General features: G+C 44.6%; 1 protein-coding gene across 1 annotated transcript in view; it reads right to left on the bottom strand.

The window, feature by feature from the left end:
- Positions 1-23,274, bottom strand: part of TAF4B (TATA-box binding protein associated factor 4b) — a 73,559-nt gene extending 50,285 nt beyond the window's left edge. Inside the window, exons 1-5 of the mRNA XM_049820958.1 lie at positions 22,974-23,274; positions 7,120-7,268; positions 6,230-6,334; positions 2,086-2,253; positions 1,853-1,975 (exon numbers count right to left, since the gene is read on the bottom strand). Of these exons, the coding sequence (XP_049676915.1) occupies positions 1,853-1,975; positions 2,086-2,253; positions 6,230-6,334; positions 7,120-7,268; positions 22,974-23,274 (846 nt within the window). The remainder of the gene's footprint in view (positions 1-1,852; positions 1,976-2,085; positions 2,254-6,229; positions 6,335-7,119; positions 7,269-22,973) is intronic.
- Positions 23,275-24,893: the final 1,619 nt, after the last annotated feature.

Here is a 24,893-nt window from a genome sequence, read left to right as displayed (position 1 = left end):
GTAAAATAGACTACAAGTACTTTTTTTTTTTTCTCTGTAAAGGTAGTTTATCTACATAAAGATCAATTGAAAGGGACCAGAGACAAAAGACAACTCAGTAGTTTTTGCAAGACAATTCTAGTCTAATGCATACATAGCACAATAAAACAGAGCACTTCGCATGTCTTTCAGAAGCAGGAGAAGCTGAATATGAGAACGTCACTTCCACATACCACTGCTGTAACAGCCCTCTGGCTTGTAGAATACAGTCTCCTTTCTCAGTGCATTCGGCTCTGCCCCAACACAAACACCAGACTCAAGGGCCTGGGAAGGTGAGGAAGCTGCAGCAGACTTCTGAGACCCCTCACTCACTACTTCAGTGCCACCACGATGGAGCTAAGGTGGTGGGTAGCCCCAGACACTGCTGCCCTTTCTCGCCCTCCAAGGTGAGACCCTGCCACAGAGACACCGAGAACGTTGCCTCCTCCAAGAAGGTACAGACAAACAAGGAAGAGGAACCCCAGCACCAATCTCTGCCTCTGCAGAGAAACTGCTTGTCTCGCCCATATTATCCTTCGGAACAACCGTTCCAAGGGGCTACATGACCAGTGCAGGACTTGTAAGGACTGTATATTCACAGACAAACTCTATATAAATGCTCTCCTATCGAGTCATTTGATCTGCTGCCCGTTAGGTCTCACTGAGCTGTGCCTACAGGTCACTGAGGTCTCACAGATACAGATGCAGTGATTTGGTATGCTGTATCTCAGTGCATACAAGGCACTTGACACCCCGCTTCATGAGATGTTGCCTTAAGGGCCATTTTACTTCACAGCTGCCATTTACTCGTTTTCCTCATACATATGAAACATTAATTTACTCTGCATTTAAATCATGTACACATACTGAATGGCAGAAGAGCAGCATTTTTCAAATACTACAACAAGCAAACAAGTGCACAGTTACTGACGCATTAATGTCTGGTAACCACTGTTCTTAAAGTAAATAAATAAAGTACTGTAAGCACAAGAAGCAACAACTCTAGTATTTCCCTACAGAAGCAAGGTGTATAGTCCAGCAGGGATACAAAGGCAGAGGAAGCAATTTTTGCAAGGCTGCATCTTCTAACAATCTGCTCTCTGAAATTACACCTCTGTCCACACCACGCTTTTCTAGACTGAAAAGTCCTTTGGTACCACTAGCAAAGCTATCCCCCTCCACCAGTCCACAGCCTTCTGCTATGGTGGAACAACAAAACAGCAGCAGTGGTCAAATGCCAAGACAAGAAGTGGCAGGAGAAATCGTTACCAAGAAAACCCAGCTGTGCTGGGGTACAGCACAAAGCAGCATACGGTAGCCACCTGCAAGGAGAGGGAGACATTGGCAGTCCCCACATTATTTTCCCCATCCCACTGTCTGAAGAGATAGATAATGTCATGCTTGTTTCCCTGGAGCTTCACTGTCAACCTGTAAGTCAGTCCTGTCTTGGAGTAAAGCAGTAGTATGGACTTAGCACTGCACTGCAACCTCCATGGTAATACTCTTGCCATTGAGGACTCAAAACTACACTAACATGGAAAAAAAAGCAGCTCAGACCGAGGAGCTGTGTTAACACTATCACCTCCTCCTGCTGTCAGTTATCTGTGTGCATAAAATGAAACAGGAATGTGAGGGGCAAAAAAAATACAGCATGGGATCCAGTTAAAATAAGAGTTACAATGTAAGACTTAAAGAGGGTCAGGTGTACTCAGACACAAATCCAACTCTTCAGCTGTTTAAAAAGAAGAAAAAAAGACAAGGAACAAAACTACGATTAAGTCATGTCAAAAGCGATACACAAACGATGCAGACTTTGTTTAAAAAAAAGTCTCACCAAAAGATTTTGCACCAGATTCTTCACATTCTGCCCCATCTCAGGGGCCTGAGGTCCACTAGATGCCAGTTTTATTAGCGTAGCAAGAAAATTCTTGCATTTCTTCACATTCTCTAGCATCTCCTAGTGTGGAAATAAAGAGAAGACTCGTTAGATGTTGCATTGGCTGTCCAACCTCTGATGAATATAGAGAATGTTAATTTTTAATTAAAAACTTTTTTTTTCCCCCTTACTGTAGAAGCGCTGGTCTGTGCTACTGTTGTGCCCTCTGCTTTCACAGAGACTGCCTTTTGGGAGATAGCTTGTGCAGGTGGTCCTGTAACTGGAAGTTTTACAGGTGTTCCAGTACTCGAAGGCTTTACAGCAGTAACTGTAGTAACACTAGCTGTTGCAGCTGCTGGCTGAAAAGAAAAATTAACACTTTTTAACGGAAGACTAACGTGACAAACATACTGTATTTTGCTAGCATATAAGGTAGCACCCTCCCTCCACACTACTATTTAAAACATAAAGAAATTATTTTTATCTTTGCTTTTAAAGTTTAGATTCATTTGCTTTGAGAGGCTCTATTTAATACAGTAAGTGACAGAACCCACCCCAGCCATAATTCTGTTTTTAAATCGGGGGGGGGGGGGGGGGGGGGGAAGAAATGACAAAGGCTTACCCAGACTGAAGCACTGCCTGCAACTTCAAGTGAAGAGAGAAAGGTAAAGTTTTCTAGAAGAAACCAATATATTAACTTTGTCAGGCTCCTACAGCCTAAGAACTAATGAATTTAGGACAATGCTAAGCCAGGTGATACTACTCTGAAGATAAATACGACCTTAAGTGATTATTTATCTTCCTTTCTTCCCCTGCAGCTCATCTCCCAACTGCAATATCCCTTACTCTTCCTATCACACAAGCGGCAGGCAAAAGACACCGTGTCCACTTTCGAAGGATACATGTGCCAGCAGAAGCAGCGAGCTGAGCAAATGCACCCAACAGTTCTTCCTGCCTTTCCCTTGTGGGCAGCAATTTGGATCTCCCTCTTCTCCGCCCAGACACAAAAGCTCACAAAATTCAGTTCTTTTGAGACATCTTTTTAAAATCTCATTACAATTTATCAACAGATTCAGAAGCTCCAGCAACAGGAGAGTAATGAAGGTTTAGCAAAAAGTAAAAACACAATTGCCTCTCTCCTTTGCAAACCAAGCTAAATAGTAGTTTCCAGAGAAAAACCTCCCAAACTGAAGTATTTCTACTACAGATTTTAAAGAGAAAAAAAACCCCACACCGAAAAAACGCAACACAGTTCTTCTGATACAACAGAATACAATATGAGTAAGACTTGGCCTCTACAAAAACCACTACTTCCAATTTCTCAACCTGAAAACTAAAAAGCCAGATTGAACCTGCAGGTTACAGAAAAGCAAGTGTTTCAGGTTAGCATTTGAAACCTGAAGTTGGGTTTGTTTTTCCTCCAAACCTCTCAAGAGAAAGGGAAAGTCTGGGTTTGCAGGCCAAATTCCAGGTTCAGATCTGCACAGCACAATTGCTTTCACTGACTCTTAGCATGTTTAAACACCCCACTTTAGTCCAACAATCACAAATTAATACTAGCTAACTGCATTAATGATAAAACAGCAACACAAGAGCCTAACTTACCCTACCATGGATAAAACAAAAACTAATCACAGTTGGACAGACACCATGTAGAATATCAAAGGGCTTTTAAGTCTTTCAGGATAGGGAAAATTAATGAACAAACATTTAAAGCTATAGCAAACAACTGGCACTTTTCTTATTTATTTATAAATTATTTTCTTCCTGGGTGGGTCCATCCCGTGTCGTGTGTCCCATCCCCGTCCCCCACCAAGCTGCTGCCAGCTTGACATGAAAGAAGCAGGCAGCTACCAGAAAGCTTTCCAGCTCAGGCTCCCACTGTTGGTAACACTTTAATAGCTCTCTGCAGGATCTTTGCCACCACCACTGCCTCTTCCAAGGATGAGGCTCAACAGCTCTAAGACCACAGGGACGCAAACTGGGCACGGGAATCCCACAAACAGATGGACGGGAGGAAGACGGAAGGGGACAGAGTACAGATCTGTCAAGCTGCAATGCCCTGGGCTTTTAAAAGTCGAAAACATGAGGTTCATGGGAGCTGATCTCTTGCAAATTCCAGCATGTTTACACATCAAGACCAGAACGGCATTTTATCAGCTAAGGGAGGGAACAACAGGAAGTCTGCTGGACCCTTTTCCCAGGAAGATGAATATATGGGAATTAACTTCTGTCATCTGCCCTCAACCTTTTTCACTACTGACAATTCTCATTCTCACTTCGAACAACAGAGAAACAGTAGCAAAAAAAAAAAAAAAAAAAATGGCATTAATCCTGCATATTTTGAAGTAATTTCAAGAGAAGAAGTGCTCTGCATCTAAATGAAAGTGCCCCAGCATGATGCTAATTAGATACTTTGCAGCTTCTTTACCCCATCTGGGAAGAAGGTAAAAAATAAAAATGTGCAGGTTTTTTGTCTAACTTCAGAGCTTAAAACATTCAGGAATGTCAAAAAATGGAAATATTTTTGTAGATGAGGAAAATAATCCTGGAGTCAGTAACTAAAGAGTTTTGCAGACAGTAGTGTTCCAAGCTGTACTTTGCACAGGACAGGAGATACGCAACCAAGCCAAGGATTATTTCCTCTCCGCTGTCTCCTACATTTTGTGATGCCATCATTTCCTAGAGTCATTGTTCCTGCTGTTTAAATCCAGCCCTATGGCTTATATTAGAAGTGTTCAAGTTTCTACAATGGAAAAAAATAGAGCTTACAAAAAGAATTGCATGTCTACCTCTTTGAATATCTCAGGAGAACACAAGTTAAATTGATTACATCAAAACTGAACTAAGAAAGTACAGAAGAACCAAGTCAAAGGCGGATGTAAGTTAAAAAAGGGAAAGTTAATAGCATGATGAGTCTCAATGTTTACCCACATGAGAGTATGAGGATGCAAGCAGCCTCATCCATCAGATGTAAGAAATCTTTACCCCTTCATCTCTTCTCCACAGTGCAAGGGTAGTAGAGTAGATGACTATTGCTTTTATATCCTAAAGATCTCTATGCAGAGATTACAAGCACAAGGTTTGCAAGCTAGTATTCGAAAATAAAAGTGGGTAAGGAATACCGGTTACTGTTCTTAGACACAAAGCATATGTTGTTTCCATTCTAAGCAAAATAGAAAATGTATTGAGAGGCCTCTGGGTTTTCCCCTCTAGCCCCAACATTATCCGTATGTAGTGAGAAGGATGAGAAAAAAAGATGACAGAGCTGTGAGTAGTTTTCAGTTGCTGATACAGAAGAACAGCAGGAGGACGAATTTGTAAGTCAGACTGTTAGTTACCACTGTCAGTGAACATATCCCCCAATCCTTCAAACACCCTCAAGGTCAAGAACATACATCCAGCATGTTTTTTTGAATGATTGATACTGCTCATTTAGTAGAGCGCCTGGTCAACTGCTACAGCGTAGTCTCCTTCAAGCTCTTGTTCACAAAAAAGTATGTACAAGCCAGACTTCCTCCCAATTTATCCTCCAGATTATGAGGAGAACAGAAAATTTTAGCTGCAGATAGAAGCAGCTTTCTTCACATCACACATGCTTATCAAGAACTCTGGTCCCAAGAATAGAGGATCAACTGTATCTAGAAGTATCATACTCTACAGGTGGCAAGAGCCTCCTCAGAAGAGTCCTACAACATTTTTCTCTGAAAAAAAGAGAAATAAGACCTAGAAAATAAGACAAAAACCACTACCTAAAAATAATGAGGCATTTCCAACCATTGTCTATTTACAGTCGTATCTGTGGAACCTGTCTGCCAAACTCAATCAGAAGACAGGAGGTCTTCAGCTATGACATTCCTTCAGTTTTTAATGAGGGAAAAAAATGTACACCTGAGAAACAGCTTGACTGGTGCAGACAGCTCATTTTCACCTCAAGATCACCTCAGGTATACTTCTTTTCCCCTAAGGGATCAGGGAACCCCAACAGAAGAGAGCATTAGGAAATCTCCATCTCCCAGAAAAGCTTCAGCTAGAGCTTGAAAGAGCTCTGTTACAGAGTACAAAAGCACTGGAAATGGCTCTCTGAACTATTTATTTTATCCATTGTTCATGTGCTTTCTACTGTAGTGAGATAAGATGATCTGACACACTGGCGGAAGCATAATTAAAATTATGCATTTAAAAAAAGACATTCAGGAGAGAATTTATTGTGAGGACAGAAATTGCCAACCTTACTGAAAACCAGATTAGAGTCAGAAATAACAAGAATGTATCCATATTTTCTTCAGTTCTCTCTGTCACTTATTCCACTGCACTATAAAGCTTCCCACCTACCTGTATTACAGTAGGTGACTGAACAGTAGAAGCCACAGCATTTGTTGTTTGAGTTGTTTTCACAGGAGTAACTGCTACTTTCTTTAGTAACTGGGTGCCAGAGTTCTTTAAAAAAAAAATATTAAATAATTATACATGTGCAGAGAACAGCTATCAGACAAGTCAATGACAAAACAGACAGTGAAGTTAGTACCTGCCCTTATCCAATATAAACCAAGACACCTGCTCATACAGTAACAATACAGGCATCATTCACGTAATCCATATAGTTTAAACACTGTTCAAAGCTATTTGTCTATCAGTTTAATACTCAAGAACAGATTCGGAGATATTTAGGCACAATGCCTAATCAGAATAAAATGGTTAAAGGACAAGCATGTTGGCAAGAAATATGCAGATGGTTACTTTTTTTTGTACCCCCCTTACTCTTGCGTGCTGACCACATTACAAGAGATGGAAGCAAAAAGTCAGCAGAGCTCAGACAAGGACGAACATCCTGGGGAAAGGGCCTCAGCTTCACTCAACTTCAGAGAAGTATCCCTCCACAGGATTGCAAGGTTGCAGTTACTAGCAGTAACCATTCAGGTAGGTTTTTTGGTTTTGGGTTGTTGGGTTTGTTTGTGGGTTTTCGGGTTTTTTCCTCCTTAAAACCCTTTACATCATCATCAGAGAGGAATTCCTTAATTTGAACTATACCGTATGTAACAGCTAGCAGTTTTTTCAAACTGAGAAAGCAAAGCACGTAGTGAAGTTTGTGGTCAAAACCAAACACCATCATGCTGTTCAGAAAGCGTTAAAATGCTTATCTAACCCTCCATAACTTATTTGCAAACCCTGTTATAACTACATAACATACAGCTACATCAAATCAAAGCTATGAGAGAAGTTACCTGTACAGCACATATTCTGATTGCAGGTGTGCTGGTAGGTACAGATGGTCTCACGCTTGTGTTATTTTGTGGCTGGTTCTGTGCTTGTGCTATTGCTTGTTGAGATACCAGCATTAGCTGGCCATTACTGCTTCTGATAAGAACAGCTCCTGGTGGAGAAAAACACCCAGACTGTTAGAAATTAAGTGATGTTATGGCTATCCTATGCTTCTGTGGAAAAAATAACTAGACCACGCTGATAAGATAATTTAGTCTCTTACTCCAAGGAACAGCTGCCAAGAAATGTAAGAGCTAAGCATACATCAACTTTACTCTGCATTTTATGACAGAAAACAATTCTTGAAGTCAAGAGAAAAACTTAACTAGACAGTCACGTTGAAACACTACGTGCATACAAGGTGCAAGTAGCGAAGCAGTTCATCATTCGAGTCAAAATGGTATTTTGGACATGAAAAAGACAGACACACCCCACACACGCTCTGGGACTACTTTAACAGTAACTTCCTGAAGCAGTTCTTCAACCTGCAGAATTCATCACTGTCACACTTGGCTGCCTCTATACATTTTCACTTTCTGAACATTTACAGGTGAAGATACGGTTTAGAGAAAACCTGCAATGGGAACTGAAGCCTGATTAATACCAGTTCACCTTCAAGACCATCTCCCTTGGTCAGAGGGCAGCGATCTCCAGTGAAAGCCAAGGCCACTCTGTACAAAAGCATGAAGATGCATGGTTTTAATCAAAGTGGCTTACAGCCAAATACGAGATATTAAGGGGGGGGGGGGGGGGGCGGCGGAGAGGAATGGGGGCCGGGGGGCCGGAAAGAAAACTTTTCTGCGTTGTTTCCTTGCTTTTTAATGTTTTTCTTTCAAACCTACAGCAATGTCAGCCCATCACGATTCAATTCATGCCCCCTTTCTCCTACCCCATCAGCTATAACGACAAACAATTAAACAGTTGACAAACAAAGAGTATTTTTACTACAGCTTTCAAATGAAAATCACCCTAAGGGGAATCGGTCAGATGCCAGAGCACAGTCCCATTTTCCCTGCATTTGGAAACCACTCAGCTAGGGATGCCGCCGGGCGCTGCCCCCTCCCCAGCCCCTGAGGGCTAAGGCTCTGGAAAATCCAGACGTTTCATCAGGGTCACAGATAAAGTGCCAGCTGGATCCCTGATCTGAACAGCTTCAGATCCTTCAAGGGAGCTGCAGAGCACCCTACTTTTGCCGGTGTCTCACCTCCTTTACCTTCAACAGCAGCTGCTGCAGAGCCCACCACCAAAACCACCATCCTCGCTTCACAAAGTCTTCTCGCAGAGAAGAAAAGGGGAAGGTACAGGAGAGTGTCAGATACGTAAATAAGAGTACCTCAACATTTTTGGAGGACTGCATTAAACTTTCTTGCAAGTTACCCAGTATCTGAAGAATCCCAGATCTTCCATGCACACTTATGATCATTCCTAGTATAAAACAAGACTGCATCAACGAAATAGTCTTTTTACTACCTGGTTAGTCTGGAAGCTGTCAAAATATTGCTGTACAATACAGCCTAAAACACTGCTTCTGTCTGAGTTTAAATTAATACAACAGGAAGATCCAAAAGCTCCATGAGTTGGGTCTTGGTTATTTAAAAAAAAAAAAAAAATTAAAAAAAAAAAATCAAGCTATAACCACATGCTTAGAAACAGCTTTTCATCCTTCACATCTAAAAGCATAAGAGGATATTGCAAGACAACACAAAACTTGGTATAAAATTTCGTAACGTCAACATATTGCCATTTACATAGTACAGACAAAGTGAGACTGCAAGCATAGCATCTTGATGATTCCCTCCTTTCTCAAGCAGTCTTTACAGATGGGGCAGATGCACAAGACAGTTGCATACCCAGAAAAATACTGTTACTCCGTCTGACAACTCAGCTTTCTCCTCCTCCACTGAAGTCTTTAATTATATTTAGGTACAGATGGATCCTTTAATTTAATCAATGAACCCTGGAATCATAGAAAACATATCAGATTTCTAATTTTTTTTCATGCCATTTTATTTAGATAGTGGTTCATGGTGTACAGTTTATCATCAGTCAGAAAAAGGGCATTTTTTTAGCTTGTTCACATCACATGCTTATGCAGATTCTAGGGGAGGAGAGAAAGCTGACAATGCCACGCATTTTGATAGCAATAGCATTTCTCTCTGCTCTAGGTCTACATTCAGGATGGCAGAAGTGTTGCTACTGGAGGTTTTAGGTTTTTCTTTTCTATGCTTCCTTAAAAATGTCATTGCTAGCTCTACTCTTTGAGAAGGCACATATAAATTTATCATTTAATTCCTTTAGAGATTTGGAATGCATTAAGTGTTTTGTTTTCATGTATTTGGATATTTTGTCACTACCCATTACATTTGGTTTTTAAGCCAAACTGTCAAAAGCACAATTTCTACTTCTCTGAATCATACTGCATACCAGAAACTGCATCGCTACCAGTCAACTTGATTATAGGGTTGGGGTGTTTTTTGCACTACTGTTCTGAAGTTTCAGCTAGCATTTGCCAGAGATGGAGACCCTGCCTGAAGAGTATCCCGTCCTCCAGTCACTTGAATGGGGAGTTTCCAGCAGACTCCACTTGATGGGAAATTACCTCCAGCAACACAGCTAGCAAACTCATGCAAATGCAATACACTTCATATTCATCTCAAAACAAAAAGTAAACAAAAAAACAACTACCACAAATAGTAACAAGTCCCAGTAGCCCCTTTCCATTAGACCATGACTGCAGTGATCCCCAACAGCACTGTACCCTGAAACACAAATCAACTTTCCTCCTAGTAACAGGACATCCATACTTCATCAGAACACTGTAAAATTACTTTAGGCTTACTCATGGTGAGAGCATCCACAGAAGTAGTTACCTAAGGCCACTCCAGTGGTCATAGCCTTGATTGGAATATACGACTAGGATGATGCCTGTTAACTTCCATGTAAGTTATGGCAAGAACCTGCTCCATTTGGCACAAACATTAATTTCCCTATATTTCTTCAATTTGGCAGAACTTTTAATATGGTGGTAGTCTTTTCATGGCAGTAGCTTTTCTGATGGCTAGCAAAATTAGAACTTCAAAACCAACAAAACCCAATATTATGGCAATCTACTAACTACAGCTTTTATCAGCTTAATACTGTAAACGCCTTATGCCAGCACAAATAAAGCTGAAGGCAAATTTGAAACAACCATCATAGCTACAGATCCATACAGTGAGCGAAGAGCCACAAGACATCACTTCAAGCATGAAACACACAGTTCTGGGCAGTTACAACCTAATGTCGCAGAGCAACAGTAAACTGACATGTGGCTTGTCTGACACAGTTTGAAAGCTGTTGAGAACAGCATTTATTTTTTATTTCTTTGCCACAATTTACTTTCACTTTTTCGCAACTTAAAAATACCCCCAATCTTTTGATACTCCCCCTCTGCCTTGTAACAAAAGCAATGACCCAAGACTAAAGTCAATAGTGCAGACTCCAAGAGGAGACACAAGACATGACTTCTGCCAGAAGAAAAGGTTCCACAGCACTTAAAACCAATGCCTGAAGTCTCATATACCACGTACAGCTGCACAAGTGTGAAATGGGGGAACAGCAGATGATGGTAACCTTGAGGTTCTCAACAGAAAGAAGTAAACAGACTTGTGCAGCTACCAAGATGCAACTATTAGAAATGAAGTGCAAGAATCCACATTCTTCACTTGGGGGAAAAAGAAGATACTATTTCTTATCACGAGCTGTTTTTGCATTCACTAGAAGGCAATTTTTGCCAAACTAAATGTGAAAACAGATCAGGTCTTGCAGGCATTGCAACTTCACAGGCAAATGGGGGTGGGGGGTGGGGGGGGATCGACACACGACACCTCTGAACAACTGAAACAGTGATGTTTCAGTTGGGCAACACCTCCAAGAAAGCACTGTTTACAGGATACAATTTGATAGTTTCACTGAAGTTGTTTCAGAGAACAAGACAGACTTTCTGCCACTTGTGTACTTTGATAGTAAGAGGAAGGCACAATCCCTCTGGGGCTACAAGGCTGTTCCTATTTTCAGATCATAAACAAAAAACCTAAGTGACCAGTTACCAGCAGGAATTAGTTCTTATGTACTTCGCTGGAGGACTCAGGTGTCTCTCGCAGATTAACAAACAGCCCTTTTTACAATTAACTGAGACTTCTGTCTCTAGATATCCTGCCTGTCCTGCCAAAAAAAGTTTGGAAAGTTATTCATTTTTCTTGACTGCCAAAGAAGGCAGTTAAAATAAAATCAGCTATTTGAGCCCTTTGTTCCCTGCGCACCTTCCTTCGGCTGCAATCCGGAGGAAGGCTGGAGAAGGAACTGACAACCGAAACCCAGCTCAGCTTCCTCCAAAGCTACACAAAAGGAGCCACACTATAGCTTCTCACCTTGAGAAGGTCTCATTGGGATCTATACCCTTTCTCCCCCGTGACCTGCTTTCTCCTGGACAGGGGGCTCCAGGAACCATGCCTCCAGAAAGAGCGCCTGGTGTTGCTCCTGCAAAGCTCAGGCATCCACCACCCAGAACAGCCCCTACCTAGGCATGCCAGGAGTCCATGCCATGGAAAACCAGAGGCCTTCTATTAAAATTCCATTTGCTACTTAAACCTGAGATACCTTCACTGTAAATTTTTGCTCTCCCAGCACCATCATCCAAAGAAACCCAGCTTTTTCTGAACTTGGTTATAACGCACTTCAAATTTTCTAAGCTGCAGCTGTGTTTAGCATCCAACCCTGGAATCACGAAATACAGATTAGCAGGAGGAGCAGCTTCCAGATACTTCATTGTAACTACAGACAGAGAACCAAAAACGCACCAGAAACATGAACAAGATGCTGTGGGATCATGGCAGAGATCTGTTTATGCCACTGTACGTAAGGCCACCTGCATGGGCTTCGTGGTGTTTCAAGGAAGAGTGTTAAAGAAACCACACTGCTGTTAACGTAAACTGTGCTGCCAACCGAAGCTCAGGGTTTCATCCAGCAGCACTAAACACCAATGTATGCTATGACCATCCCAACATAAGGGCAACTTTCACCATTAAATTTCTACCACATAAGGCAAGCCTGAGGCTATTTCTGAAGGGGAACATTCAGAAGGAATTTCCTGAGATGAACCAGCTAGCAAGTGTGCTCCAGTGGAGATACACCATATGCTGCCACACATGAAGCTGAAGTTGTCAAGTTAAGCCACCACTTTGATTACATGTTTTCCAGCTCAACTGCTCAACACAACAGCTCTTCAGAACTGCTGGGTGGGGAGCAACATGAGAAAATGAAAAGAAGTCTTCTTGCTCCTAAAATAAAATACAAGCAAGAACCAACTGCATTAGACCCAACTCATTTAAGAGAGCACAAGTTACAAAAGCCACTTTCTAAGAAGGGTTAATTTAGCTTATTTCAAAACAATGGGTGCCTGCAATCAGGTATATTGTCAACCTTAGTAAAGTTCACTTTAACACCAGTTACAAATATATGGCTAAATGAGACTTTCAGGTCCCAAATCAGTAAGTGACCAGTTTAACAACAAAAATGTTCTAAAACAACAGTAATGTTTGGGTGCTCTCTGTTCCTAAACAAATCTCATTGTTTCACTGAACTATTCAAAACAAAGGGATAGCTTTTAATGGCAGCCAGAAAGGAATATTGTTTTTAAGTTTCTTAGCCTGACTATTTAGGATGACTAGAAATTCAGAAAGTAAAGAGCCAAATACTACTAATCGATGCAACAGCTTTGAAAAGTTTCTCTCTCTAAAGGCATCCTTTAAAAAAAAAAAAAGCATTTTTTCTTCTTCAACCCCATTTATTCAGCCCCACGGAAGAGGTCTTAAAAGTTACAAAAAAAAATTACAGGACTGAATAAGACAGACCCAGAACAGACATTATTAGAAACATAGACTGTTTAAGCAGTGATCATATCAAGGTGCGTTACGTTGTAGACTGGCTGTAAAAGACTGCTAAAGAGGCAGAAAGTGTTAACGTAATACCGTGAAAGACACGATATGTAAGTCCGATACTGAAGTGACTTAACTTTTACATGACTTCCATAACCCTTCTAATATGTTGGGGCTGTATGTTTTCAGATTAAGTACAGACTGTACTGCATGCAGGTGAACTACTTATTCCCCATGACTCTCACTTGGTACCTGAGTTTTCCTAGATGTCTACTGCAGATATCTGTACTGAAGATGAAGAAACAAAGACGACGGCCCAATCCAGAGGCAACATCTAGCTATGCTTCTCACTGTCTTAGGAACGAAGCTTCAGTGAAGATCTGGTGGTCACCCCAGGTTACCTCACCACAGGCTCCCAACGATGGAATCTAACTTCTATTCTTAAATCAAATGCAACTGACTTTGGACAACTGATCTTCTGTGAAGTCACAAAGATCGCCTGCTTGTGGCTCTTCTTGTGAAAACATCTCTGATTGCTCATAGATTTCCCAGACAAGCAGGGTAGAGAGCTCACCTACACTGTATGGGTCCAGCTGAGTTGTTCACCTTGTACACTACACCCACAACACATTTTACTCCACATGAGAAATCATTCCAACCTTTGGAAGTAAATTTTAGTTGATGCGAGAGGAATTCAGCAATGATCAACCCATAATCAACACTCTTATGGCAGCAACCAGAATCACTCACCACATACCCAGGCCCTCAACCAATTCATTCCATTCACGTATCATTTCACTAACCAAATAATTACATCTCTCAGAAATCACCCTCTGCACCCTTTCCCTCTTGTTCCAGGGAAATTTCTATACTAACGGGTCTTTGTAGCAATGGCTCAGGACCGGTGACTAGCATGTAGATACTAAAGTGTCACAGTGAGATGTCCGATTTTGAGTTCCAATGAAAGACACCTTGCTTTGCCCACAGATACGGAATTTATTGATATCCAGGTCAGGAGAAAAGTTCAAAGGTCATAATAATCCCAGTATGCTTTCATGCTACAACAGAACACAGACAGCCTACATAAACAATATCACGTTATACCCACAAGTTCTTTAAAGAAGTTGATTGCATCTTTGCCAACTGCACAAACACTGCACCGCAGATTCTTGTAGACTCTGGCCTACAACTTTTAACATTACATCAGCCTCAGATGTCTGACCACATCTCACCTTTTCAAAGCCAGGGATTAGCCTTACTCACAGACATCACCACCCCGTTGATAGCACTGTTTCGCTAGCATTCGTGTTTCCCAGCCTGCCTGGGTTGCTGTGAGCAGCTTTTTAAACTACCACGCACCCGCAACTCTGTCACACCAACAGCTCGAAGGGCGTACAGTCCCAGCAAAGGCTGCTGCTCCAGCAACTCCAACCTTTCCCTAGCAAGGTTTGGTGCTAGAAGCGGGCAACAGCTCCTGAAATGCCCAGTACAGGCACAGCCTTTTCAAGCATAGGGAGCCAGGAAAGGGATGAAGGTATCTCTTAGAGGCAGGATGGAGCAGAGCCCGATAACCTATTGTTTCAAATAGTCTGGAATAATGGACACCACGCATCTTTCTGAAGAGTCAAAACATCCCCTCTCCCAACCTTCCTCCAGGAACCAGACACAAAGTGCTAAAAATGCAAAACTCTGAAGCAAAGTTTCACACGCTGCTTAATCAGTCAGTCCTATCCAAGCTGTTGGAGTCTAGCTGCTCATCAATGCATTTTGGTGCCCAGATGGATATCTCTATTTAACAGACTAGCAATTGGGCCCCCATAGTGCTGATGCCTTTTCAGAGACTACAGGCCCACGTTTTAGAGCTAAGAGTTCTCCTCGACTGCACGCGCAGTTGAGCTTCATTACTTGAGAATACATTTATATCCAAGCAATTTTACAGTTATAGTAGAAATCCTGTGCAAAAATAAAACTGTCCCAGTTGCAAGGTAGTACACCATTTATTTATAGCAAACAACAGATGTCCATACCAACCATCTAAAAAAAATCTGGACATTGCACTGATTCTTGGAGGAGCTGTAAATAACCAACAGGTCATAGATGTTTTCTGGGCATAGTTCCAAAATGGCACTACTGTTTCTGTCTGAATTCAAAGTGTATTTATTACACTTGAATCCCAAGAGTTTTTGTTTTTATTGTGGGTAGGCATACAGGATTCCTGGCCAACGCTGCGTTCCACAAGGCAGAGTCTTATTTGATATCGTGAGAACATCTAGCTCTTGTCCTTGGGCCACGTCTTTCAGCAACCGGGATCATTTCCCATCAGCATTTCCCCATCTCGGCTTTGTGGTTTGCAACTTTGCTACTTGAGGCTTGGTTGCTTTCCTACCCAAGTAATCAGACAGTTTCAGGATTGTCTACAGATAAGATGATCTGACTTAAGAGTTCTCCAGGATCCAAGTTACTGCATGAAGAAGCTTCAAGTATTTGCAGAGGACTCAGCTGACAGCAGTGAAATAGTACGTCCAAGGAGCCAAAGTGACACTTCCTTACTTTCAAGACAACTCCTACTGCACTGAAAAAGGCACTGAATCTATACACCACACCGTCTTCTAGTTTGCTGTGTACTCCCTACTATTCACTGGAGTCAAATTCTTTAAATAGCAAGTTAGATGCTTGGCACATTACAGCCACATATATACAGCGCACAGCTTTGTAAGGACCAGAAGGTATGCCAATACCCTGCACTTACCATCTCTAGAACACTTTGAGCTATCAAACTGTTACAGAGAAATCTGAAACTTACAGAGTGTTGAACTATAAATCTTAATTTTAAACCAAGAGATGCTAAAAACATAACTGGTGTCTTGCTGGAGTTCTAATTAAGGACAAGATAAGCCCCCTTTAAATTTCTGTCTCCTTTAAATAAGAGAAGAATCAAGTCGATTAATCCATATTAATTTTGCAATGAGACACTTGTTTCTTTGGTGTTCACATGGGGACCAGCAGAAGGTTGAACTCCACTTAATTTCCTCTAAAAGTACACATTCACCCCTCTGTTGGATGGATTTTCACTTCTTTCAGAAGGGCAGGCAAGGGCTTAACACTGAATTTTAACAGTGATTACCACCTTGCTCTAGGTGGGATGGAGCAAACCAAAATTCTCGCAGAAGACAGCAAAACCTTCATGGAAGTATTAAACTTCTGCCTACGTGGATACTGTGTAAACTGCCACCACAACTGTGTGACATTTGTCAAGCGTCCTAACCCTCTCCAACACACACCAGCGGCTGCCCCAAGCAGACTGCCTAGTAATGCGCCACCATGCAGTCAGCTGGACCCGGCTTCGAGGGCTCCACTTGAACTAGACAGCAACTGCCACTCGGCAGGCTGCAAGCGAAAGTCTTCAGGTGTTGTGCCACCCAGGGTATGCTGTTTCACCCACTTGTTAATCTAGCCTGGACACCCACACAAGGAACTCTGATCTCCCAGGCAACTCCTAGGAGCAGCCAGTGCTAACAAAGCCATCTCCTCCTCTGCCTCCACCAAACTGGAAGCGTGCGCTAGAAGAGGTCTGCAAACGCGAGCTATGAAAACCATGGGTCATCATAACATCTGACTCTTCTTAGTTCACCAAATCACCCCAGTAAGATCACTGAGCTTCACAAGTTCTCAGCCCTAACCGATCCTAGATTTGCTCATTAGCAACAAGGATCTTCCACCTGCTGCCCTTTTTACCCTGCTTCTGTTGTGATCAGAGACTATTTCCTCAAGACACTGATGGAAAAGATCCATTAGTGGACTTTGTTCTAAACGTGACCCAGATGGCAGAACAGACCTTAATCCTGACAACTTGGAATAGCAAGCCACTTAGAAACACCTATCGTGATCGTTTCCACTTCGCAAATTATATTTTCTTCTTAATTTTTCTTCTGAAATCATCATACTTTTCAGAGAAGTAGCTTCAAGCAAAAAGAATTTTAAAAAAAAAGTATTTGCCCTTGGGTTTTTGTCTAAGTGGTTACGGCAGTACTAATTATTCATCTTTGGTAATTATCAGAAGCTTTGCAACTTACAGCAAAACTTGCATATACAACTGTAACATAGAATCCTACCCACTAAGCACAGCACAGACTTCTGCCGCATGGCACAACAAATACTTGGTTCTCTAAGATAACTTAAGAAAATCTGGTATTGCAAAGTACTCAAAATAACAACTCGTGGCTTACCTACTTTATCAGTGTCTTTGGGAAAAGAATACTGAAATATAGTTAGTATTTCTTCCAGCTGTCACTTCTGTCTGGATGATGCTATTTTTACTGCTACAAGCTGAAGGGTCCTTTAAAGACTGCATAAGCAACAGAAGTCAGGCTCACATTCTCTCTAAGGATTAAAAAAGTTTACTATTCACCAATCTGTAGCTGTAATTCTTTGCAATACACTCCAATTGATTGTAAAATCTGAACAGCATTTAACATTAATTTTACTGAGCATCATATTTCAGTGCTTCAGTATTCAGAATGCATCTGCGTTTTTTTGTGAAAACCATAAATCTAGAAGTAAGCTTTGTATCTTCTGCCAAGATTTAAATCTTAATTCCCACAGGGCTGTGCATTTAATGATATGAAGGCATTGTTTGCTAGACACATTCACTCCTGAAAGCAAAATCAAGTTCTACAGAGCTGCTGAAATTTCTACTGGTTACAGCAGAAGACATTTACTCACTATTTTTTAAGTTTGACTTAGTTCCCCAAGCCTGCCAAAGTTTTGCTGACCCCTCCTTCAGAAAAAAAAAAAAAAAAAAAAAAAAGTTGACCAGTGTCACCTAATGTGGAGAAGTTTGCGAAGGAACCATCCTGATAAACCTGCTAAACAGAGGGCACTATTGGGATATAAAAGGTTGCAACCATGTATTATTTAGCCCCTACTGGTCTCCTACGGCACAAGTATTATGCTCAGACTTTGTGAGATTATCAACATCCGGAAATTGCAGATTTTGAAGGCTTTTCTAAGTTTTTTTTTGTCTGGTTGAAACAAGAAATCTTTAGGTAGCCTCCTCCCACCCAAACATAATAAAAACTAAGAAGTATTTTAAAATCGGCGCCTCCTCTTATTCCAAAGTGAAGGACCAGATGCAAATACGAAAATATCAAATTCCTCATGTGGTCTTACAACTGAGAAATAACAACTAGAACATGAAGAGGGAGATTCAGAGTATTATACCTGAGAGGTATTAGGCCAACTTCAAAAGCAGAAGGTGGCAGCATCCAGATGTTTACTGGCCCTTACCTGCTCAGGTTACCATAGTTTCTATATCCAATTAAGAGAAACCACCCCATAGCAGTTTTGGGATACCTGCATCAGCTTTCTCCCTCCCTCCCACCCACTGCCTGCCCGCCTCTTGCCACCTGCCATGAACGGTGGTTGTGCTTTCTCAACAGTTACCTACTATCAGCCCAGATAAGCTGTAGGTAGTGGAAAACCTGCCAGGGACAAGCCAAAACATCCAAGCAAAGACAACCGAGCTGCGAACAGAAACCAAGGACCTATACCTGCTGTCATTCCTCTCCAAGTCAGGTGCAAAGGAAACTTTCTACGGCAGCCATGCCTAGCACCAGCTTACTAGCAGAAATTAAGGCAGACTCGGGGCAACTTCTGTTTGCTGACACCATACTTGTTCAGCCCATTGGTGTCACAAATAACAGAAAGCGTAAAACAGAAATACACACACCAGAGGCAGCTGATGCTACAGTGAAGAGCGCTGGCAGCTGCTGTCACAGCCCTGTGACCAGCAGCAGTGGCATCAGATGAGCTTTTTGAAGAGCTTCCTGCTGTAAGCAGATCCTAAGGTAACAACAGAGGATCCTTAGCATCCGGTTGGGTTCTGTATTTTTTCATCCCTCCACAAAAGAAGCAGCTACATCTGCTAATTGTCCTTTCAACGCTTGCCTGTAATGAGCATTCAAGGGCCAGGGATAGAATGAAAGCCATAAGAACAGACACAGAAGTGAGAAAAAAACATAAGTTCAAGAAAAGTAAAGAAGAAAGGAAACCAAGGAACAACATTCTCCTTGTTATTTTTATGCTCTTTTTCTACGCTGCTGTCCTGGTTTCAGCTGGGATAGAGTTAATTTTCTTCCTAGTAGCTGGTATAGTGTTATGTTTTGGATTCAGTAGCAGAAGAATGTTGATAACACACTGATGTTTTTAGTTGTTGCTAAGTAGTGTTTAGACTATAGTCAAGGATTTTTCAGTTTCTCATGCTCAGCCAGCAAGAAGGCTGGAGGGGCACAAGAAGTTGGGAGGGGACACAGCCAGGGCAGCTGACCCAAACTGGCCAAAGGGGTATTCCATACCATGGGACTTCGTGCCCAGTATATAAACCAGGGGGAGTTGGTTGGGGGGATCGCTCCTCGGGAACTAAGTGGGCATCAGTCAGCAAGTGGTGAGCAATTGCATTGTGCATCGCTTGTTTTGTATATTCCCATCCTTTTATTATTACTATTTTCATTTTATTATTGTTATTATCATTATTCTTTTCTTCCTTTCTGTCCTATTAAACCGTTCTTACCTCAAACCATGAGTTTTAGCTTTTTTTTTTTTGCCTTTTTTTTTTTTTTTTTTTCAGTTCTCCTCCCCATCCCACTGGGAGGGGGGGGAGGAGTGAGTGAGCGAGCAGCTGCATGGACCTTAGCTGCTGGCTGGGGTTAAACCACAACACCTCCATTTCTCCAAAGTGGTGCAGGACCCAAGGACATTAAAGTGAGCTATAGACATTTGTCATGGCCCACGGAAGCCTTGTCACTCCTTCCCCTTCCCAAGGCTTTAACTATTTCCTCCCGTTAATAGCACAGCCCAACCATTTTTTCCCCCAACATTAAGCTCAACTTAACCAAGGACACGATTTCTTGTTAAGCAGATGTCCATGACACGAGACGTTTGCAGTTTTGTGAGCATCAGCACAGACCACAGGACAGCAGTGCTCAGGACTGAGGCAGCACTTCACTTGCCATGCTAGTCTGCTCTCTGCCAGTCCCACAGACTGCTACATGCCAAGCCTCCTGAAATGCTGCTAACGTGTTCTTGTCAACAAAGAGGGCAACTGAGGAAGGGTCCCTTTGGCTGATCATACAAATTTCCTCCATTTAGGAAGACATAGCCCAACCATTCAGTCGAAGAGCTGGTGATATGCAAGGTCAAAATGCCACAACCAAACCTTCAAGGCAGAAAACGTAGGAAGGGGATGAAAAACCCTTGTTACTCACGAGCAAGTCTGGGTGCTGCAAGACCTGGAGAACTTGTGAGGCTCGGTGATCTTTCCTGGGTAACCGCGTAAAGTGGCGCTTGGTAGAGGGACAATCAGAGAGGTGGGGAGTCATACCTGGTCATCTGCCTTTCGCACCTCCTGGCTTTATTCTGGGCAAGAGGGAGGGGGAGGTTGAGATCCAAGAGAGAGAACAGCCTAAACCCGTGACTTCCATGAACCTCCGCTGCCCTCCAAGCCATGGGGCCAGACGCAGCTCCCCCGGTGCCCTTCCTTCCCCAGACTGCAGCCCCGCAGCAGCGCAGGAGCAATGCCTGCTCCAGGCCACAAGCAGCTCGCCAGTGCTTCGGGATGACCAGGAAGGGCAGTGCTGTGCAGCCTTCCTCAGAACAAGCCAGTTCAAATACCTCCCTTTGAAATTCAGGGGAGGATGCTTTCTGTATGCATTTTTCTTAGCAGGTGCCACAGGTTGAATGCCGTGATTTTAAAGCCAAGTGCATTCTTCCTTCTGTATTTTATCCTGCGTGGCGAGATTTTGCAATTTATTTGAAATACAAACTTTTCAAGCCTAAGAATTGGGTGATTTATTCCACTTTCTTTTTTAAGGATGCTAACACTCGCAGCTTTAATGCTATTCATCTTGCATTTAAGTTTCTGAATGATTTTACTATTCATTAAAAATTGAATCCACATAGAAGACAGAGGTAGAATGCTAACGCTTACTCAAGCCAGGATGCATTTTTAAATCATCCTTAGGACAATTATTTAAACGAGTTTCCCTGAAACAGTTATCCATTTGAAATCCGACAACTGTGCTCCTTCTGAAGCATTAAACTCCACAGAGTTACTTCTAATTTACAATGCTGCACAGCACCAGCACCTCTGAACTTCTAATACAGAGTCTGCTTGCTTTGTTTCTTGCCCCAGGAGCAAGGAAAACAAGCTGATGCAACTGAAGGGTAACACTACTTTTGTTAAACCTGCTTACTGCCAGGATACAAGTCAGATGACATTTAGCAGCAGTACACCTTGATGTAATCAAACCCAAGCTACCAGGAAAAACAAAAGTTGTGCTAACTTGCGGTTCCCAAACTACAAGCAACTCACGTGACGATTCACGTTCACGGAAAGATGTTTAACTGAATGACAATACATTCCAGAAAGCCAAAATATTAGGTAGAAAACCTGAAGATCTGGGGGGGGCCCTACTACAAAAAAATTAATATATTTCCATCATGGTTCATTTCAGCAGAATGTTGGCAAGGATTTAGACTCAGCCTTGCCTGCTGACTACCCAGACGTTATAGCATCACGTGAGTGCTGGGAAATCTACAGTGAAACTTACCGATTAAAGACAATTTTTTTTTTTAATTACATTAGCATTACATACTTCCTTGAAAGGTACACATCTTTGATAAAGATGGGGGGGCGGGGCGGGGAAGGAAAGAAAAAGAAAAAGGAAAAAATACAAATATGCACCAGCAGCATAGGAATTAAGGTCAACCCAGCCATGCTCTTAGGCAACATCCTACCTGAAAGTAATTGCAACAGATGCTCCGACAAAGGAACTGTCCTGGCAGGAAATAATTATAGCAACAATAGCAATAAAGTGATTGCGTATCTTGGGGTCTCAATATTGTGAGACCAAGACCAGCAGAATCAAAGTAACCTTCTTTTCTTAAAAGCATTTAAATACAGCCTGACAGGGAAGTTCAGAACCAGCGGCACCTTCTTCCTCTTGTGAGAAAGCGCACGTCAGAGCCCTGGCTAACCCTCTGCTGCTACCCCAAAGCATTAAGCCACCGTTATCACCACCCCGTAATTCCTAACGTTAATACCTCCTTCGCAGCTATAGGAAGTACCTCCGTGAGCGTGGTACCTCTCTTCGTTTCCCACACATGCTTTACAGAAAAAAAAAAGCGTTTCAAAGGGCAACACGTAAGGAAATTTCAACGTCGCGCTCCTCATGCGGGGTCGTATTTTGTTTCAGTAGCGGTTCGCACCGGCCTGGCAGTAACAGCGCAGACAGCTCCCCCGGAGCAGCCTGCTCGGAGGGGGAGTACGAGGACTTGCACTGCAAGCGGGAGTCCCTTCGCAGTCGCTCACCCACGTTCAGACTTCCTTCCCCGCGTTACTCGTTCCTCCAAGTTCCACGAAAGCCTCAGTTAGTCCTTTCCGAGTCACAAACGAAGGTGACTCGGCCGCCGAGTTTGCGGTTAAAGCCCTCCCCGCTCCTCGTGCTATCCAGCAAAGTAAAAAGTTGCCTTAATCCAGAGACTTCCAGATCCCTCCTCCCGATACGCTACGAGCATCTCGGATGCTATCGGCATCCCCACTGCTGACTGACTTCACCCGTTTCCGTGTCCAACGCCCCGCAGGGCAGACGAACGCCCCAATTCCCAGAAGTCTGGGGCAGAACAGCGACTCGCCCCAAACTTTCCGCGCACCGGCGAAACAACCCCTCCCGTAGCGGCAGCTGCCCCCCGTTCCCCCCGCCCTGCCCGTCCTGCGCTACGGCTCGTCCCCCCGCAGCAAGGACCCCGTCCTCCCGACCCGCTCCCAGGCAGCGGGCAGCCGCGACATGCCAGGTAAGTCGCGACACGGGACCCTGGGGGGGGGGGGGGGGGGCGCGCCCACTCACCTGGGGGCAGCTGGAAGTTGGCCGGTAACTGCAGGGTGGCCGCGGGCGGCCCCTTGGGCGCCACCGGCCGCGGGCCCCCGGGGGCGGCCACCCGCGCCCTGGCGGGGGCGGCCGGCAGGCGCGGCGGTTGCGGGGCGGCGGAGGGCGCCGGGCCGCCGGGCACCTTGGCGGCGGGGCTGCTCCGGTCGGGCGCCGGGCCCGCGGCGGGGACGCCGAGGAGCTTCGCGGGCGGCGCGGCGGCCGCCTGCTCCGGCTGCCCGCCGGGCATCAGCCTGACGGGGGCCGCCGCCGAGGTGCTCATGGAGGAGGAGGAGGAGGAGGAGGCGGCGGCGGCGAGGGGACGGGGACGGGGGGCGGCCGCGTCGCGTAGAGCCCCGCGCCGCCCCGCAGCATCGCGGGCGGGGGACGCTCAAGCGCTGCCCCGGCCGCCGGCTGGCTCGCGGAAACACATGGTGGCCCCGCTCTGCCGGCTCCCGGGCGCCGCGCACGTGGGCCCGGCCGGCCCGGCCTCCCCTGCCGCCGGCGGGAGGGGAGGGGAGGGGAGGGGAGGGAGAGGCGGGCCCACGCCGCCGGCGCGCCCTACTGCGGCGGCGCCCGGCCCGGCCCGGCCCCGCCGCCCCTCAGAGCCCGCCCGGCCGCGGCGCGCCCCCGCCCGCCGTGTTTATAGAAGCCATGCGGACCCCCCGCGCAGGCGCCGAGGCCACGCTCCCCCGCCCCGCAGCGGCTGAGGGCCCGCCCGGCGCCCAGAGAAAAGTTGGCGGCGTTCGGCCGGGGTCCACGCTGGGGAGGAGCGGCGGGCGTGGGGGGGTGTGTCTCGCCCCGGGGGGACGCGGCGCGGCCCCCGCGGAGCCCCGGTTGTAGGCAGCCGAGTCGCGAAGGGGAAAGGAAGCGGGCCGGGCGCCGCTCCTGCCGCCCGATCGATCTGTCGTTCCCCCCCCACCCCACCCCGGCCCGCCCACCTGCGCCAGACCTGCGGCGGCACCCGGGCGCTGCCGGGGTCCTCGGACTTCCCTTAGAAAGAAGGGGCGCTGCAGCAAGGCGTGGGAAGTTGCCCGTGTCGCCATCAGCTCAGGAGCGGGGCTGAAGTCGCCGACAGGCCGAAGCGGCGCGTAGCTGTAGGGATGAAGGGGACGAAGCCGTCCCGTTTGACCTTCACGGCCAGGGCTGGGCGTGGAGGAAGGCTGAGGAGCAGCCTCGTAGAGCCAAGCGCCGTCGTTGCGGGATACGTGCGAGACAGTTTTAAAAAAAACGACTCTCGGAGCGTAACTGAAAGTTTTTGCTCGTTTGATAGGGGCGTCAGCATGACCTTCAGTCGTTCTGTTGGGAGGCTTTTGCCTGTCACAGCTCAGTTTGGGCTAAATTTCAGTAGGTTCTGAAGGGGGCTTACGCACGTGCTGCTCTTCGCCCATAAAACTTAAGGGGCGTTGCTCATCGGCCCAAGTTGAGCGCAGCCTAATTACAAAAAGCAAAGCCTGATGCACAGTTCATTGAAGCGGTACAAAAAGCACGAAATCCAACAAAATGTGAGGGGAGCAGAAAATGATTTTCGCTTCAATTACTCTTGTATTAAACATCCTCTGCAACTATGTTTTTCGGGTGGAAACGCAGACAAGAAATACTAATACTTGAGGATACACTGAAAATCACGTAAAATGCAAACAAAACGCAAAAAAGTTACACAACTCTCTTTCCACGCCCTGATAAGATAGTTCCATGCACTGCTGCTTACAGGTTTGTCAGACGGCAGGAGCAAAGGAAACACTCCTCCTTTTGACCATTTCCTTGCGATCAACCTTGCTTGATTTCACAGTGGTACTGCTTTAAAACGCTGTCGGCAGCAACTGAAACAGCAACGGAACAGGAATCGCTTGAGAACTGAAAGCATATGGCCACGGCTTGATTTCCAGTGTGGTCATAACA

This window comes from Accipiter gentilis, chromosome 2 (assembly GCF_929443795.1).
Source record: "Accipiter gentilis chromosome 2, bAccGen1.1, whole genome shotgun sequence".
Classification (NCBI taxonomy): Eukaryota; Metazoa; Chordata; class Aves; order Accipitriformes; family Accipitridae; genus Astur; species Astur gentilis.
Note: the sequence above shows the minus strand (reverse complement) of the source record. Positions and strands in the feature narration are given on the sequence as shown.